Below are 18157 nucleotides of genomic sequence, written 5' to 3' on the forward strand. Positions count from 1 at the left end.
CTACTGTACCAGTCCCTTGCAGGACCTTTCAACGTGGTAGGAAAAGCCCTACACATGATCTCATCCGGTACACCCTGAAGATGCATTAGGGTCTTGAAGGATTCCAAGTGATCCAATGGGTCCTTGGATCCATCGTAATTCTCCATCTGAGGCATGCGAAATTTTGGAGGAAAGGGACATGAACTTATGAGCACCGTGAAAGGTGAATCAGTTCTCTGGACTAGGTCATCCAAGTCGCTGGAGATTCGACCTCTGAGGGCGTTCATCATCACATCCATCCGTTCCCTCATCTCCTGCATCTCAGCTGCTACATGAGGTGGTAGGGTGTCCGAGATGGATGGCTAGTTAGTGTCTTGCCACTCTGGTCTACTCGGAGAGTTGCTACCCTCCGACCCTTCTGGACTTCTCCCATCCGCGCTTGCACCTTTCTGGTCTTCCTCCGGTGCGCTAGGGTGCGTATTCCTTTGTCGTAGTTGCTCCTTTAGATCATGATTCTGTTTGGTCAGGTGCTCAACTGCCGCCGCAAGCGTTTGGACTTGCCTTTCCAAGGCGGTCGTGTGCGGTTTGTCGCCTTGATTGTTAGTTGTTGCCATCGATTGAGTGAGTACCATGCAACTTTTGTCTTAGGGGTAGAGCAAAGGTTGATTACTCTCGAGTGCTGATGTTGAGTTTCCCACAGACGGCGCCAACTAATGGCGAAGGAAAATCCACCAGTTGTCACATGGTCCTCACTTTACTCGAAACAACACTTGCACAACAACAAATAAGACCAACAAAGGGCACCAGTGTGGTGCCGGCCAAAAACCCTCCAAAGGTCAAGTTAGAACTTCTTTTCTTCTTCACAACTCTAAAGTGCTAGAGCTGAAGTGAATTATGCGTACCATGGTTTATGAGGGTTTTTGGGGTATATATAGTAGTGTGGATCCGAAATAAGCGCTTTGGTGAGGAAGTATTTTCCTTCTACGAGAGTAATTTATGGATTTTACGTATCACTTAGAGCCATTTTCCTTATAGGAATCTTCTTGACTAAGGCCAAACGTGTAGCGCAAGAACTTTCTTTATATGCGCGTATGTGGAGGACAAGATAGGTTATGGATAAAGGTCGGTTTATCCCCTTCAGCTTTTACTTCCTAAGGTCGTCAGCCTACGTATATCTCCGGGAAGGTCGTTAGTTTAGGACCTTCAGCTTTGACTCCGTCAGCTTTCTTCCTTCAACTCAATGTCATCAGATAAGAGGCGGAGCCGCAAATGTCGAAAGGAGATGGTTTAGTGATCAGAGCTAACGGGCTTGCTACTCTCGTCAGCCTCCTTAAGGTATTAGTAACTTGTAAAATTACCCTCATCATCTAACATACCTCATGTTTACCTTTCCTAGCGATAAGAGAAAATAAAAGAGGCAGAACATGAATTGGAAGCTTTTATCTATTTATTTTTGATTTTTTAAATCTTTTCCTGCATATATGCTAGGAGTAAAGCTGATTGTCCAGTGCCTGAGGTTTATATTTTCTTGATCACTTGCTGGCATTTGTTCTTTAATGATGGTCAGCTTATCTGAGTTAGGCTACATTACTTAACTTTGCAGGAAATGGTTAATGTCAGTGTTGATGGTTCTTCAGTGATAGATCGCGCAGCTAAAGTTATGTCATATCTTCGTCTTGGCTCTTTTGGGAAGCTCCTTAAGAAGAAGAAAAAGGAGAGAGATGTAAAAGGTAGTTGCTACATACTGCTAAGAGATATAAGAGATAAGCATTACAGTTCATTGAAATTATTGTTATAGAAGAAACATAATATTGGTGTTGTGCATAAACACCTGAGAATGTGGCCTTCTAAGCTTCATAGTGACATTTATGTGCTTAGTGGAATTTTGATATATGTATACATGCCTCACCAAGTTGCATCTTGATTATGATTTTAGATAAGTGATAGATTCCAAGAATTTTTGTGATGGGTAAAGACTAAAGAGATCTAATTCTATGGTCCATTTTGATACTACTCCACATGTGCATTTTCATCCATTTTTTCATAAACATAGTTTTTGGTGTAGCATTTGATCACGTTACGTTGGCCATTAAGTCTATGAACGTAGTTCTTCCTGTTTCTAATCTTTTTCGTTTTCTTCGAACACCGCTTAACCAATTAATTAATTAATTAATTTATGCGAGACATTGCTTGGTTTGCTTCAGTTTTTTATAGAGGGAATCGATGTGGCGCCGTTTTAGTTCTATTCTACTACAAATAAAATATGCATGTAACAGGCAAGCCCTCTATCACATATATCAATGATCAAGACCACACACTGCATCTAACGTGTTAGGACATAAGAGCACAGAAGCTTCCTCCACTAATTTGAGTATGCAAAATAGTTTTACCTGAGAAATACACTTGTTTGATTTCTTCCTCCTCGTTTTCTTATTTTCCTTCAGGGTACACCACTCTTATTTTATTTTATTTAAAAATAAAATATAATTTAAAGTTATTAGATCTATTTTATAATGATTGTTCTTATTGTCAGACTAAAAACTAATTACTAATTATTTTTTTGTATAATAGAATTTAGAACCCAAATCTTTTATTTGATTTGGAATTTGGAATGTAAATATAAAGTGGATGCTTAAGCACAAAAATTACCATACCCATATTTGTGGACAGATTTTTTTAAGTGACAGCACGCACACACTAGCATACTGCAATACTTTATTTTGATAAAATATACTGCAATACTTGAACAATACTAGCATTTAACCAAACCCGAAACCAACACATTTATCAGATTATCCATATTTGCATGACACACTACATTAGCCATGCTCATTAATCTTGTTAAAACTTCCTCTCCCATGGCTAAGATCCCTCCTTTTACCCCACTCATGAACACATAGGTGAAGCTTCTTACCAGCTGCAAGAAACTCCACAGCTTGCAAAGGCGTCAATATCCCTATCAGCTCCTTGAGCATGCTCAACCTCAACCTATCAGCCTCTTCCAAAACACCAGCCATGGCTTTCTCATGTTGATCCAGAGCCTTGTCAACTTCTTTATTTATCTCACCGACATGGAACAACCCCTTTGCAATCATTGCAATGGGCTGATCTGCTACGTCCTCTTGCAAACTCGCCAACTGGGTTGTCAATTTTTCCTCAGCTCTGATCGTTTGGCTGTGCAAACTGTCGAGTTGGTGAAGTTGTTTGGAACAAAGGTCGCCAAGTTTCCCAGTGCTTGTGCCCTGAAGGAACTCGTTGAGTTGAGCCTCAATTTCCAACCCACTCAGCGCATAAATGAGTCTGATATATTGGGAAGGTCTGCAACCAGCGATCCAAAGCAGCGAGTTTTCCCAGTTGGTGCACCAGGTTGGAGCAAAGAAAGCAGAAACGTCGTTTTGGGCTAGTCGGCTTCGCTTGTCAGCGTAGTCTTGGAAGTGTTTGATGCACTTTTCTACGAGTTGGATTAGGTCGTTTCCATTGTTGATGTTGTTGTGGTGGTGGGCGTGTAGGGCTAGAGCTTGGTGGAGCTCTAAGAGCTCTTCTTGTTGGAGATTCATCCATTTGAGGAAACAGCATTGGGAGCGCTCTTGATCATCACTTGCCATTGATGAAGTGGGTAAAGCAGATTGGGAAATTTTTTTTTTTTTTTTTGAGAAAGCAGATTGGGATATGTGAGTGATATCAACGTGCCATTATATATGCTTTACACGTGAGGCCAAGTGTCTAAAACGGGACAAAAGAAGTAGATCATCAATTTCAGCAGTCGGTTGCAGAAAATTTTTGGACTTTTGTCCTGATACATTAGTAGATGTAGAAACAGATAAAATCCTCGATCAATCTGCTAGCATTAATTCATGTGCAATATTTTTCTTTTCGTTTTTGTTTTTTCCTTTGCCTTGGACCTGCAAAAGCTTTACATATAGAATTTTTTTTTTAAAATTTTTTTAAAATAATATGTTTTTATTTATTTATAACTGAAACCGTGATTTAATTTCAAGTTATAAAAACACAATACGTACTGTCTAAAACAAATACTGCCCTTACATATATGCGGCTATTTTTCTAATAAACTTTGTACACATCTTTCTTATTTTAGGCATAATAAATCATAACTTTAACAGTTTTTTTTAATCGATACCCACATTTACAACATGAATAATGCGTAGGAGGGATGTACAATAAGGAACGCATGAGAATTAATATCATTAAATAATGCCAACATTTTTGTTTTTCCTTTGGTTTAAGAAGTCCAATATGCTTATGTATTAAATATAATACCTTAAGTGCCATATATTAGATTTCTTAATTGAAAATTCGCGAATAAATAATCGAAAATACACTTTATACATATCAAAGGCATCGTCCAAAAAAACGATTTTAATATATTCACTCAAAAAGAAAAAAAAAAATTCTACAATTCATAATCAAATGAGTCACAACTCGTCCATAAAATTAAAACATATAATTGAATTATATTCAATTTTCATTTTCACGCAAAAGAAAATTGAAAATAATAAAAGTTGTCAATATAACCAAGTATTTCAATTTCATTGAAAATTTTAATATATTGCACTTGAAGTATGGTACCAATAAGGATGGAGAAGATAACAACGGTGAATGGAATGAAATTAGTGAATCAATGAATAGAATTGGAACCATTTCAAAAAGAGAAGTGTCACATTTATAACATTTTCATAACACTTTCTCAGCAAATTCTATGTGACAAGTTGTTACTGACTTCAATTAAAATTTACTACTGAAATTATTTTTTTGCTTACCAATATTAGTTAATAACAACTTGACACTTATTATTTGTTGTGAACTTTTTATGGACATAGCGTTCCTCTTCCAGAAAAATATTGGTGCTATAATGAAAAGGATATGTATTATAGAACCAAAAATATATCTAAGTATCAATTTTCATAGTACCAAAAATATTTATAGATGGGATGAACATAAAGAATTTACTTTTCATTTTTTTCATGTGCCGGAAAAAGAAGTGTATGTTTATGTACATGATTATTTACTTTAAGAAAAATATTTTGAAATCTCATTTTCTTTATATACAATATTATATTCTACACATGTGTTAGAAATTTTTATATTTAATTCTCAATGAATATGTCTCTTTATTATAAAAACTATTCAATAAAATTTAAAAATAATTGGCTATCATTTTTAGAAAATTTGTCAAATATTATAATAAATGATCAACTTATATTATATAGAACTTAAAATATTACAAAACAAAATCAAACTATAAAAGTATCAACATTTACTTAAGCGTTTTTTAATCTTAATGAATTTAATAAACTTTTTCTTATAACGTAAACATGTACGTAAACATAAACTTGTATTTTAAATATATAAAAGAAATTAAATGGTTTTTTTTTTATGGTCATCTCATATATGCAAATTACTTTTATATATACATAAAAGAGAAAATATTTACACCTTTTATGATAAAACCCACAATTGAGATATAAAATATTTTTAAATTTTAATTAACATGTAAATAAAAAAAGTAAGAAGAAACTAAACATAAATTTTCATTAAAATTTATGAAATAACTTGAATTTTGTTTGACATTTATTTCACATTAGCATTATTTTGTCCTATGATATTGCACATAAAAGAGAAAATATTTGAGATCTTTTATGACGAGGTTGGCTTTGAATCATGTTAAGAATGTGTGAAGTTCAAGTAATATGAGTATATTACAAGAAAAGAATGAAAGAGACTGCATAAACTGCTAATAAAGAACAATTAAAAAAATTCCTAACACAATAAATTATAGATTTAAATAAAATTGGAGCAAGGTGACCCTAGTGAAAACTGGAGGATCAGCAATATGTAGGTATTACGATGGCTTGGCGTTTCAGCCTTCATAACATCAAACATTACATATATTGTTCCAGGTTCTCGAACTTAATTATGGTAGGCATTGGTTGCTTGTAAATGTTAAAGTTTAATTTTTTTTTTTTTTTTGGAGAAACCAGTCGGTGCTTTATATTAGATGGATAGAAAACTTCTGTCAATTATTACAAGATTTTTTGCATTACAATGTATGTCTTCAATCCAAATCTGCGGATCAGACGAGAACTTAGCTAATCGGGCAAGCTTATCAGCTACAACATTACCACTACGTTTTATATGGGAAAAAGAGGCAGCTCGCATATTCGAAGCTAGAGCGCGAACCTTATCAGTTATGTGACCAAAAGAAGCCCAGCTTGACTCGGCAGTAGTGAGGTGCTTGAAAACCACCTCGCAATCACCCTCAAACACTACACCTTGCAGTCCAAGCTCACTAGCAAGTGTCCACGCCATTGCTTCCACATCCTCAACTGATGGAGGCAGAGGGACCTGTTCAGCTAAAGCTGCCATAACCAAGCCTTCATGGTTTCGGATAACCACTCCTAGGCTAGCATAGTTTATGTCATGGAACAAAGCTCCATCACAATTTTCTTTGAACTGCTGAGGCAGTGGTGGAAGCCAATAAGCCGGGTGTGATTCTGCAGGTATGTGAAATGGCAGATCGATGGCAACTTGGAAATCTTGGAGTCGCTCCAAAGCGTCCCGATGGATCTGTGTTGTTGGCAACGTTGGCCTGCCCACTCTCGATGCATTGCGGTTAAACCAAATGCTCCACGCAATGAAAGCCACTTTTTCAGCAAGGTTGTGGATTTTTAGTAGCATTACTCCCTCAAATAAGTCCCTAAAATTTACAAATCTTTCAGACAAGAACATCCTACACGGCTCCACTTCCCACCATAATTCCTTTAGCTAGCATTTGGCAACCCCATAGCGCATGCACTGAATCTTCAATCTCACCGCCACACCACTCACAAATAGCATTTGGAATTGGGATTTGCTTGCTTAAATTCTGTTTGGTTGGAAGGGAATCGTTACAAGCCCTCCAAATGAAGTGCTGAATCTTGCTTGGAACATTCAGTGACCATACCTTCTGCCAGAAATTTTTGTGAGCATTCCTATTTGAAGGACCTGTTGTAGCTGACTTTACCGTGTCATTGAGGAACTGATATGCTGATTTTGTTGAGTAAATGCCATTTTTTGTGGGAGCCCAAATCAGTTTATCTTCAGTACAGAGGTGGCTTAGAGGCAGACTAAGGATGGAAGTTGCTTCATGAGGGAGGAAATCATCTTGAACCCGATCTTCCAGCCAACATGAGTTGTTTTCATCAATGAGAGCACAAACCCGAGTGTTGCATGGAAAGTTTTTTGTGTGGAGATATGATGCAGCTTGAATGTTGATTTGGGAGCCATTTATCCTTCCAAATGAAAACCTTTCTTCCATTGCCAATTCTCCACCTAGCACCCAAACTCACAACCCGCCTAGCTTTCATGATACTTTGCCAAGCATAGGACCCATTTAGCTTCACTTCCTCATCCATGACCGAGCAGTTAGGGAAGAATCTTGGCTTAAACACCTTCTAAAAGAGTGAATCAGTGTTGTGAAGGAGCTTCCATAACTGTTTTCCCAACAATGCTAGATTAAAATTCTCCACATCTTTGAATCCCAATCCTCCTTGGCATTTTGGAAGGCAAAGTTTGTCCCACCCAAGCCAATGAATTTTCCTTGTTTCTCCCTTGCACCCCCACCAGAATCTGTGAATTAGAGACTCAATATCCTTGAACAAAGACTTGGGCAGCAAAAGACATTCCATGGTGTAGGTTGGCATGGCATGGAGAACCGCCTTTATCAAAACTTCCTTACCCCCTTGTGATAGCAATTTTTCCTTCCATCCTTGAATCTTGTGCCAAATCCGTTCTCTTAAGTAACAGAAGCTCTTTTTTTTTCCCTCTTCCAACAAAAGATGGTAAGCCAAGGTATGACTCGATGTGATGGGTGACTGATACTCCTATCTTGGATTTGATGTGCTCTTGCATGGCTTGATTTGTGTCGGTGCTAAAAAATAGTTTTTTCTCTATTTATTTGTTGGCCCAATGCTCTCTCATATTGATGTAGTATCTCCAGAATGGTATTGCTATCTTGCTGGTTAGCTCTACAAAATAGCAAGCTATCATCGACAAAAAAGAGGTGAGACACCTTTGGGCCTGCCTTACAAAGAGACACACCCTGAAGTGAACCGGAACATTTAGCTTGCTGGATAAGGGAGTGTAAGCCTTCTGCATATAAGAGAAATAAATAAGGGGATAAGGGGTCCCCTTGGCAGAGTCCTCTATTGGGGGTAAAGTGACCATGGGGTTCACCATTAATCAAAACCGAGAATGAAACTGATCGCATACATGAGCTTATGAGAGAAATCCACTTGCTATCAAAACCCAATTTTTCCATAAGTTTTTCTAAAAAGATCTATTCTACTTGGTCATATGCTTTGCTCATGTCAAGTTTAAGAGCCATAAACCTGATTTTCCTTTCCGCTTATTTTTAATGTGGTGGAGTGTTTCAAAGGCAACATGGATATTATCAGATATTAATCTATTGGACATGAAGGCACTTTGTGATTCAGAAACCACTTTGGGTAGGAGTTTTTTTAGGCGGTTGGCAATGGTCTTGGAGATGATTTTGTATAGGACATTACAAAGGCTTATAGGTCTAAAATCTTTTGCTTGTTCTGGTGATTTGGTCTTCGGAATGAGGGCTATGTAAGTGAGGTTTAAGTTGTCTGGCATTGTACCCGAATTAAGGACAGAAAGGGCAGCAGCAATTACATCTTGGCTTATTAAATTCCAACAAGATTTATAAAAAATATGAGACATACCATCGGGTCCAGGTGCTGACAATGGTTTCATTTGTTTCAAGGCTTGCTCAACCTCCAAATCCGTGAAATCTCGGATCAAGTCTGCATTCATACCAGGGGTTATCTTTGATTCAATACCTTGGAGAATCGGCTCAAAATCTGATGGGGATGTTGAAGTGAAAAGATTTCTGAAATAGTTCACCATGGCTTCTCCAATCATTTTTTCATCCTCAGCAACCGAGTTATCCTCCAAGACCAACTTTGAAATAAAGTTTCTTTTATTTCGTTGAGTTGCTCTGCTGTGGAAATAGGTAGTGTTCATGTCACCATTTTTCAGCCACTCAACCCTTGCCCTTTGGTGCCACATAGCATCTTCCTTAACCATAAGATCGTATACTTCCCCCTTTAGAATCCGAACCTGATCATGGCTGCCCCCTCTCATTGACAAAGCTTCTGCTTGAACCAACTGCTTCTTCTTTTTTTCCAGCAGTTGTCTTATGTTGCCGAAGGACAATCTGCTCCAGTGCTGCAGACTTGTACAACATGTCTCAATCTTGGACATTACCCTTTCCATATGCTTTCCTGGACAATGTTTCTGCCATGCATGTTTAATTACCCCTTCACAACCCTCATCCTTTAACCATGCAGCTTCAAAACGAAATGGTCTATTCCGCTTGTAGAAACGCTTGTTCTCATCATCTGAACTTAGCCATAATGGGCAATGATCTGATAAGGAACCAGCTATGTGATGTACTCGGACCGTTGGGAATAATTGGGACCACGATGGTGTAGCCACCCCCTATCTAGCCGAATCCAGATCACCCCCTCATCAGGTTGGTTATTGCACCAAGTGAACAGTGAACCCACAAAACCCAAGTCTTGAAAGCCACAGAAATCCAACGCTTCCTGGAATTCCCTCATTTGTCTTTCCCGCCTAAGGGCACCTCCCATTTTTTCTTCTGCTTTAACAATTTCATTGAAATCTCCTATGCACATCCATGGTAAGTCCATCTTTAGACATAAATGCTTGAGTAGCGCCCAAGAGTGTTCCCGATTGGCTGTTACCGGATTTTCGTAGAAACCTGTGAACCGCCAGGCGTCATCCACTCCTGGGTTAACCACAGCGTCAATGTAAGTTGGTGAGGAATCCACTACGTTAAGATCAATGCTATTCCTCCAGTAGAGAGCTAAACCACCTCCTATGTTTGGTCGTGGAACAATAAAAACATTGTCTGTCTGTAGTTTCAAACATAGGTTTTTTAAGAAGCCTTCCTTTGATCTGGTTTCCATAAGGAAAATGATGGACAGAGAATATTTTTTGACCATCTCTGTGAGTTCTAGAACTGCTCGTGGTTGGCCCAATCCACGACAGTTCCAACTGAGGCAGTTCATCATGGTTGGCGGGGCTGCCTACCAGCCTCCACCACTTCGAATAGTTCCTCTGTTTCAACTTGAAAGTACTGCTGACGCTTAAGAACTGGTTCATCCTCTCTGTACGCTGGTGTTGCTTCTCTTTTGTTGCCTGAGATGTGTTTGGACTTTTGGCCGTGGCTTGAGGTATCAGGACGAGGTCTACGGGTCCACGAAGGGAGTTTGCGATATTGAGTGTGAGGGCCTTCAACCCTACCTGACTCTTGTGTGACATGTGATTCACTAAACCTGGTGATGTTTGAGATAAGTGAGACACGTGTTGTGCTAAGGTTCTTTTCCAGCTCATCCTTTTCGTTCTCCACTTTTGACGCCTCAACATCAATACAATTTACTTTTGTCTCAAAGTCTTCATGGTGGTTATCAATAACGGCTCCTGAATTAAAACCCTTATTATATGCGGCTTCAGAGTTTAAAACCCTATTGACAGCACATTTAACCCCTGGCAGCACTTCAGGTAACGCTTCACCATATTCATTAATTGGATTTTTACTGTTGCAAACCGTTTCATGACTTCCCTGAGTTGTTTGAACATCCTTGCCTAAATCGCTCTGACCATCGGGAGGCATCTGATCTCTGCCGTGCTTGGTAGAGGTGGTTTGAGCATTGTGATCCATGGTTGAAGAAGGATTGGTTGCTTCAGTCTTCTTTCTTGCTGTGTAGAACCCTGGCATAGTCACACTAGTGTTCCTTGACGGCACAAAGGCAGGGGCACGTAGAGTTGGGCCAAATTGACGTTCCTCAGGGCGAAGAGTGCCCTCACTATTAATCCACGTCTCACAGTCCTTGTCATCGTGTGTAAGACGCCCACACCAGTAACATAGGTTTGGGAGTCGTTCATATTTGAAGCTTATCCAAGTTTGTTTTCCATTGTCCAAAGAAATAAGGCGCCCTCGGCACAATGGGAGAGATAGATCAATGGAGATCCTGAGGCGTAGAAATTTTCCCCCATCTATGTCTTTTGGAACAATTGGTTGGGCCACTTCTCCTATGACGGAACTGATCTTCACTGCAGCTTCTGCTGTTCTGTAGCGGAATGGAATACCATGCAATTGGACCCAAAAGCAAGCTCGGTTAAAAGAAAGTTCTTCAATGGATGTGTCATGCTCATACCTTTGCAAGACAACCAGGTGTTTATCGAAACTCCATGGTTCACTTGCAAGGACACGATCCACATCAGATTTGTTATCAAAAGTAAAGAGTATAATGTGATCACCGAGGTTTTGGATCTTAAAACCGTTACGAGATCTCCACAATGGATTGAAAGTTTTTGCAATGACATCAATGTTAAAGTTTAATTGATTGTCGTTCAAGAAGAGTAATATAAATTAATCACAAGCGAGATATAAAAAAAAAACTAATATATAGTCTATACCAGATTAATAAGGCGTAAAACTTGTCAAAAATTCATATTGGATGAATACTACATTGTGACATTAAATACACTCCCATTTGAGTTTAAGATATCATATGCTTTGAGGGAAAAAGAAGGAATAAATTGTAACTATAAGTTCATATACCTCCGGTTGTAACTATTTTTGTCGTAGGCAACAACACATGTATAATTGATTGATTTGGAAGTAGAAAAAAATATAATTTTTTTTTTAAATTTATTTTTTCACCGAATGCTCTACACATGCATTAGAGACCTTAGCCTTTATTCGAAAAATGAAAAAAAAGAACCTAAAAAAAAGAAGAAGAAATTATTGGCTGCCAATTTTAGAAATTCAAACAAATATTATAACAAATGATGTTCGAATAATATACAAAAGATTTAATCTTTAATAGTAACATGTAAATCAAACTATAAAAATCAACTTGCATTTAACTATTTCTTAATTATTTTAGCAAACATTATTAACTTAAACATGTACTTAAACATAAACATGTGTTTGTATTTTTGTGCCATAGAATAGATATAATAGAGAATAATAAGTCCTTCTATTCTGGAATAAAAATTTGTTCTAAAAAAATATATTATGATGCATCCTTCCTAGTCCTCTTGTACTAAGGAAAGGTCATCTCAATACTCTTAACTCACATAGGTTATATAGATTATATAACACTTTCATGGGTGAACAATGCAATCCTTGGAACATAGTAGAACCCAAGCAATGCCATTCAATCATTATCAAATTGAAATTTAAAAATCTAACATGTAAAGATATATGTTCTAAGAAGAAGAAAACCATATATATATATATATATATATATATATATATATATTAGATTTAAGAGGATTTGTTATTAATGGGATTTTTATTCAAAATATTTCTTTGCCAATATATGTAGCGAACTATTCTTTAGGTATAATATATATAAGAATTTGGATTTAGTTTGGAGGTAATTTTATTTTGTGTATTTTCAAAACCGTAAAGAAATAAAACTGAAACTAAAAAGAGAGAAGAGAAAAGAAAAAGAAAAGAGCGAGGATGCATTTCTTTAGGTTTTATATTAAGGATTCATGCTATCTCAAGTGGATTTTTAAAGATACATTTGTTGAATAGCAAATAGTTATCCATACATCCAAACTTTGGAATATGGATAATATGTGATAAGAATATCCATACTATGCTTTCTTAAAAGCAAATTATAAGTTTATTAATATTCAATTATGTCTCAATTTCGTTTTGAGATTTATTTAAGTTATTGATATAAGAAAATATAAATTACTCATATTTAAAATGGAAGAATAGGATTTTAGGAAATTTATTGTAGAGTTACCTAGGAATTATAGTTGTCTGTTTAGGAGAGAGAGAGAAATGAATGAAATGGAATGAATTGGATTTAAATGAATTTTTTATTTTTTGAAAAAAATATTACATTGATTCATTTATTTATTTAAAATTTTAATAAGAATATATGATTAATTAAGAAATTGCTATGAGGGAATACTTATTCCATTTCATCCCTCCTAAAAAAATCCTCCTAAAAGTGAAAAGAACACTTATTTATTTCTTACACTCTATTTAGAAGTTTTTAAAAGAATGGAATAGAATGAAATATATGATTCATAAAGCAATAAATGGAATGGAAAGGGATTTGATGCACTTGCTTGATGGAATATTCTCAGTTCAAGATACTCGATTGGTTTCTATACAGGAAGAAGGATTTCAAGGATGGTAAATATTCTTAGGTTGTCTCCAATGCTTTGGACATGAAACTCGGGGATGATCTTGATTCAAAGCACTAAATAATGGTATCTGGTAATATAGTTGGTTCATGGACACTTTTTTTCGTTAACCATGTTTTGGACAGAGAATTTACTACTAACCAGCTATTCATGGCAGTTTCCTTGGATCACCTTCCTGGGAGCATGTGAAGGAGATACTGAAACCTAAAACTTTTGGTTTAGAGCCTTGGGTTTACTATACAATACATGCGTTTTTTGTCTTCTTATTTAATATATTTGACATTGTAAGTTTCTTCTTAACTTTATGTTCTACTATCCATTTATGTGGTATGTGCTACTAGACAGTATTTCTATAATATATTGTTTTCATGATTTTCCTCTCATCCAGGTTATTAATCTTCTTTGGCAATTACTACTTAGTTACATGACACAAAATTATAAAGCAAGATGATCCATTTTTATTAATCTTCTTAACTATTGCTGCTGTTATATTGTTTAAGCTTTTGTCATTTTTTCTTTGATTGGATTGATAGAAACATTAACATCCCCAATTCTAGATAATTGTGTGTAAATTTATAAGCTTCTTGTTTGGTAATTGTGAGCATGCTTATGGTTGGTCTGGTTTATAAGTCAACTAAGGCTTATAGGATCACATCCTATGTAATATCATAAGCCTAATTAAATTACATTACATGCTAGCTAGTGCAACCAATTGCCTAGAATGGAACTCCGTAGAGAATTTCCCTGACTTTGCATCAAATTGGTTGTATTGTATCTCATATCCCCAACTTGAAATTTGGAGGATTTCATTCATTTTATTTGACATTTTGGTTAACATATAGATATGTATGTTGTATGCCTAATTTTTTGAAACGAGAAAGAAAAAAGAAAGGAACTTTTTTTATACCTATTGGTTTTGTATCATAGTGTGGTCTTGTTGAGGTGAATTCTTTTGAGGTGTGAAACGATTGGTGCATGTATCATTGGACTTTTTGAAGTTTATGCAGCACTGAGGAGGTATGCACTCTCTAAATTATTCAACCTTGAATTGGCAGAGTCCATAACTGTATGTGATGATAGAGTTTTGTTAGCACATTCAATTAGTATATCATGTTTAATAATTTTTCAAGATTTGACTTCAGATGTCGGTCTAATTATAGTGTCTATAAAATGGTAAAGAAGCTATGTTTTTAAGACCTTAGTCAGGTTGGTACAACACTCAATCATTTGTAATCACCTTGTGGAGGTTAATTGGGTAGTGTTGTTACTCTAGTTCAGGACTAAAGAGTATGCATATACATGTTTGTGAAAATGCCAAAAAGGGCTATTTTTTTTGTTTTTTGTGTATAATTTTTCATTTCCTTAGTTATTTAATTAGATCTTTATTATTGTAATAATATACCTCTTGTATTGTTGAGAAATGTAATTTGATCTTTATTATTGTAATAATTAATGAGTGTACCTCCCATATTATTGAGAAATGACTATAATGAATCTAGAGCTTTTAAGGACATAGTGATCACAGTTGCTTTCTAACTTGTAGAATTTTCTTTTCTTCTGTTTGCAGGTTAAGCATTATTTGTTTGTGTTCACTTTGGATTTCTTTTCTTTGGTAGAGGTATGTGCTGGCTTGAGCATAGTAAGTAATTTCTTATTAATTTCTTGTAAAATTCTATAGTATAATGTTGATAATTGGTATTGTAGTGGGTTTTTGAGTTGGAGCAAGCGAGTGGCTTGCATGGTGTTATAAGGTGATATAATTTGATATTGGGAGTGTTTCTTATGTTTAGAAATTGTGAATGAATATTATTGAGTTACTGTTGTTTGATTATTTCAATTTTTTTTCAATACTTGTAAGCGTTTTATATTGTGATGATGATTGGTATAAGGTATGTTACTACATAAATTAGTTTCCCTAAACATTTGACAATTAGGTTCCATTACATGCTACACTAATTTTTATTTTTTATTTTTTTATTGTTGTAAAGACTACACTACTTAACATATAACCACATCTACTTATTAACATATAACCACATCCATTACATGCTACACTACACTGTTTTCTCCACCTAATGAACCACCACATTGGATGACTAACTCAACGCCCCTTTCAAATGAGCAAGGAGGCCTTAGTGTATCTTGCAAGTGCAAGTGTAATTTTTCATGTAGATATCTCTTTCATCGTATAGACTTAGAACAAATTGCATGTCTAATGGCTAGAGATAGTAGCTAGTTTATGGAGATAATTTTTTAAGTATTTCACATAACATGTCTACATATAGTTACATATTGGCTAAAATTTTGTGATGGACACTAAGTTATGTTTTACTGTTAAGGTGGTGTTCGGTTGTATTTTTTTGAAATTTAGACTTATTGCTTTTGGAAAATTAGTCTTCATGTAGATTAATTTTGATGGACATAGCCTGGTGATAAATATTTATTATGTAGACCAAAACCTCTCTCTTTCTATCTTTTTTTATTTTTATTTTTTGGTTACAAGGGAATTCATTCAACTAAAAAAGAATAGCAACAACATCAGAGTTAGGACATAGGAGTGGCAGCCCAACCCTATTTATATATACTGGGTTTGTTCACTCTTCAATGAATTTATATATTGGGTTGTTCATGCCTTTTGTTGGGACTAAGTTTCTGATCTCAATATGACAGAATTTGAATTGTTTGGTGATCATTTTGCATGAGAAATTAAAAATGAGTTTTGGAGTTTTTTAACAACTTGTAACTGTTTTCTAGGAAATTGGTTTTTGTTAAATTCAGTCATCCTATTTATGAAAATCTAATTTAAGCAATTCAAACTTTTAAATTTTTTTTTTAAATAGATACAATACAAGCTCTAGTACTACTAATTTGCTATTTTTACAAGCTTCTGCTTTAAAAGTTGTGTAACTGTTTGTCTCAAAGTTCAGGTCTACACATATGGCTTATGTTAATATACTATGTAGCTTTATGGGTTTGTTTTGCTATATTTTGTTGCATTTTGGTCATTGTTGTGCTTCTAGGTTCATTTCATCACCTAACCTGAGTTGTTCACAACTTATTTTTACTTGGAGCTGAGCTTAGTTAGGAAAACAAATTTGGAAATTTTATTTAGGAATAAGTTTTAGGAACTTATAATTTGGAAAAAGTTTGGGATATTTACTTGTCCTTTAAAATCCTTCTACCATTCTCAATTGAGATATTATGCAAATAAGCCAAGACTCTAGAGAGCTTGTGGCTTCTAGGAGCAGTGATTGGATTAGATTTTTTTGGGTTAGGAGGTGTTTTAACACCTTGAGTTTCCAAGTTATTCTTTTTAGTATTTGGTTTGCCTAGGGTAGCACATATCCATTGTATCTTCTACTTTGCCATTTTCTCTAACTATTCTCACAGTTTTTAAAGAAGCAAACAAGATTCTCATAAAAAGTTATCTAATCTCTAATATAGGATGAATGGCATTATATGAAGACTTGAACTTTTTACTTTTCATTAATAATTATGTCTTTAGAACCAAGACACTTTTTTGGGACATGAAGAGCCTATGTCATACTACATGCTAATGGTGTTGCAGTGGAGAAATAGCTGATAAAATTAAATGTAGAAGCCCAATTAAATACATAGAACCATATCAAGCCCAAACAAAATCATGGAAAAGTCCCAACAGGCTTGATGAGCAATATTTATATGCACTTGTTGAATAATCTTGGTTTGTATGCACTTATTGAATGAGCAAGATGAAAATTCCTAAATCTCTAAGATTTTCTTGTCATTCTATTCGATCCATTTATATGCACTTATTGAGTAATCTTGGTTTGTATGTAGGACGTTCCTCCGGTCCAACAATCTCCAGCTCTTCAAAAATCATCAGTTGCATCCCATCAACCAAGCAGCTTATAAGTTTTATGTTGGTGTTCAAGGAATTTCTGTGTACAAAGAACTACATTTGAACAATGACATTATTTGCAAGTGTTGAAGGATATTTTTAAACACTTTGGAAATTTGATTATGGTATTAGCTTAATTTAAGCGGTTGTTTTATTCAAAGGACCACATTTTTTTTGTTAATCTTATTATGATGGCTATAGACAATGTTATGTATTTGATAATATATTTCTATGTTTGTATAATGTTAGTTTGGAGACATTTGTGGTATTGTTAATTAGTTACATTTGTGGTAATGTCTCAGTAGAGCTAGAATTATTACAGGTTCTTTCCAATAGGTCTGTGGTTTTAAAACCCAAGAAAAAAAAAACAAGTTAACCTATAGCGGGAGGCAAAAAGCGCCACTAAAGGTCTAAAATTATATTTTAAATGAAGCCCTATAGCATTGTTTATAGCCTGCTGCTAAAGCTTCACACATATAGCGGCGGTCATCTCCGCCGCTAAAAGGTGCTTGTGTTCTATTTTACATGAAACCCTATAGTGGCGCTTATCGCCCACCGCTAAAGGTCAATTGACCCAAATTATAACCTCATATGGCGGCGGTTTTTTGTCCGCCATAATAAACCGCCACTAAAAGGTGTATTTACAACGGTGCTTTTTGTTACCGCCGCAATAGATCTATTACGGCACTGCAACAGTGACGGGATGAACTGCCACAATAGCACCCGCTGCTAAAGTTCAAATGTACCTTTAGTAGCGCTTTTGGCTTGCCACAATAGCCCTTTTTCTTGTAGTGCAATATAAAAGGAATTTGCATAAGGTATTATGCTATAAGCATCAAGCAATCACCACATCATTATAAACTAACCAAATTAATAAGCATTATATATATACTAATTTATAAACCTTCCCAGAAGATCAATCCAAGATTGTTAATTTTGTCATAAGTCTTCCATTGATATATGAAAATCTCAATTTCAAAGCCTAAATCATGGAAAGTAGAAAACTTGTACAGA

The 18157-nt window shown here is 35.6% G+C and overlaps 3 protein-coding genes and 1 long non-coding RNA gene across 5 annotated transcripts; 1 reads left to right on the plus strand and 3 right to left on the minus strand.

Annotated features, from left to right (window-relative positions):
• Positions 1 to 2798: 2798 nt before the first annotated feature.
• On the minus strand, positions 2799 to 3584 carry LOC142635305 (protein DELAY OF GERMINATION 1). Its single transcript, XM_075809488.1, has one exon. It carries the CDS (start codon positions 3582 to 3584, stop codon positions 2799 to 2801), a length of 786 nt encoding a protein of 261 aa, XP_075665603.1.
• Positions 3585 to 5991: 2407 nt separating this feature from the next.
• LOC142635306 (uncharacterized) lies at positions 5992 to 6675 on the minus strand. Its single transcript, XM_075809489.1, has one exon. It carries the CDS (start codon positions 6673 to 6675, stop codon positions 5992 to 5994), a length of 684 nt encoding a protein of 227 aa, XP_075665604.1.
• Positions 6676 to 8340: 1665 nt separating this feature from the next.
• Positions 8341 to 10028, minus strand: LOC142635307 (uncharacterized). Its single transcript, XM_075809490.1, has 2 exons — positions 9499 to 10028; positions 8341 to 9406 (listed from the first exon to the last, which is right to left on the minus strand). The coding sequence occupies exons 1-2, from the start codon at positions 10026 to 10028 to the stop codon at positions 8341 to 8343; spliced, it is 1596 nt and encodes a 531-aa protein (XP_075665605.1).
• A 4127-nt stretch (positions 10029 to 14155) lies between these two features.
• Positions 14156 to 17302, plus strand: LOC142634273 (uncharacterized). 2 transcript variants are annotated; one of them, XR_012844098.1, is made up of 2 exons: positions 14156 to 14881; positions 17083 to 17302. It is a non-coding gene; the product is annotated as an uncharacterized LOC142634273 (long non-coding RNA). The 2 variants fall into 2 exon arrangements; XR_012844099.1 differs by having other exon boundaries at positions 14220 to 14902.
• Positions 17303 to 18157: the final 855 nt, after the last annotated feature.

The sequence above is a fragment of the Castanea sativa genome, chromosome 5, assembly GCF_040712315.1.
Source record: "Castanea sativa cultivar Marrone di Chiusa Pesio chromosome 5, ASM4071231v1".
Taxonomy (NCBI): domain Eukaryota; kingdom Viridiplantae; phylum Streptophyta; class Magnoliopsida; order Fagales; family Fagaceae; genus Castanea; species Castanea sativa.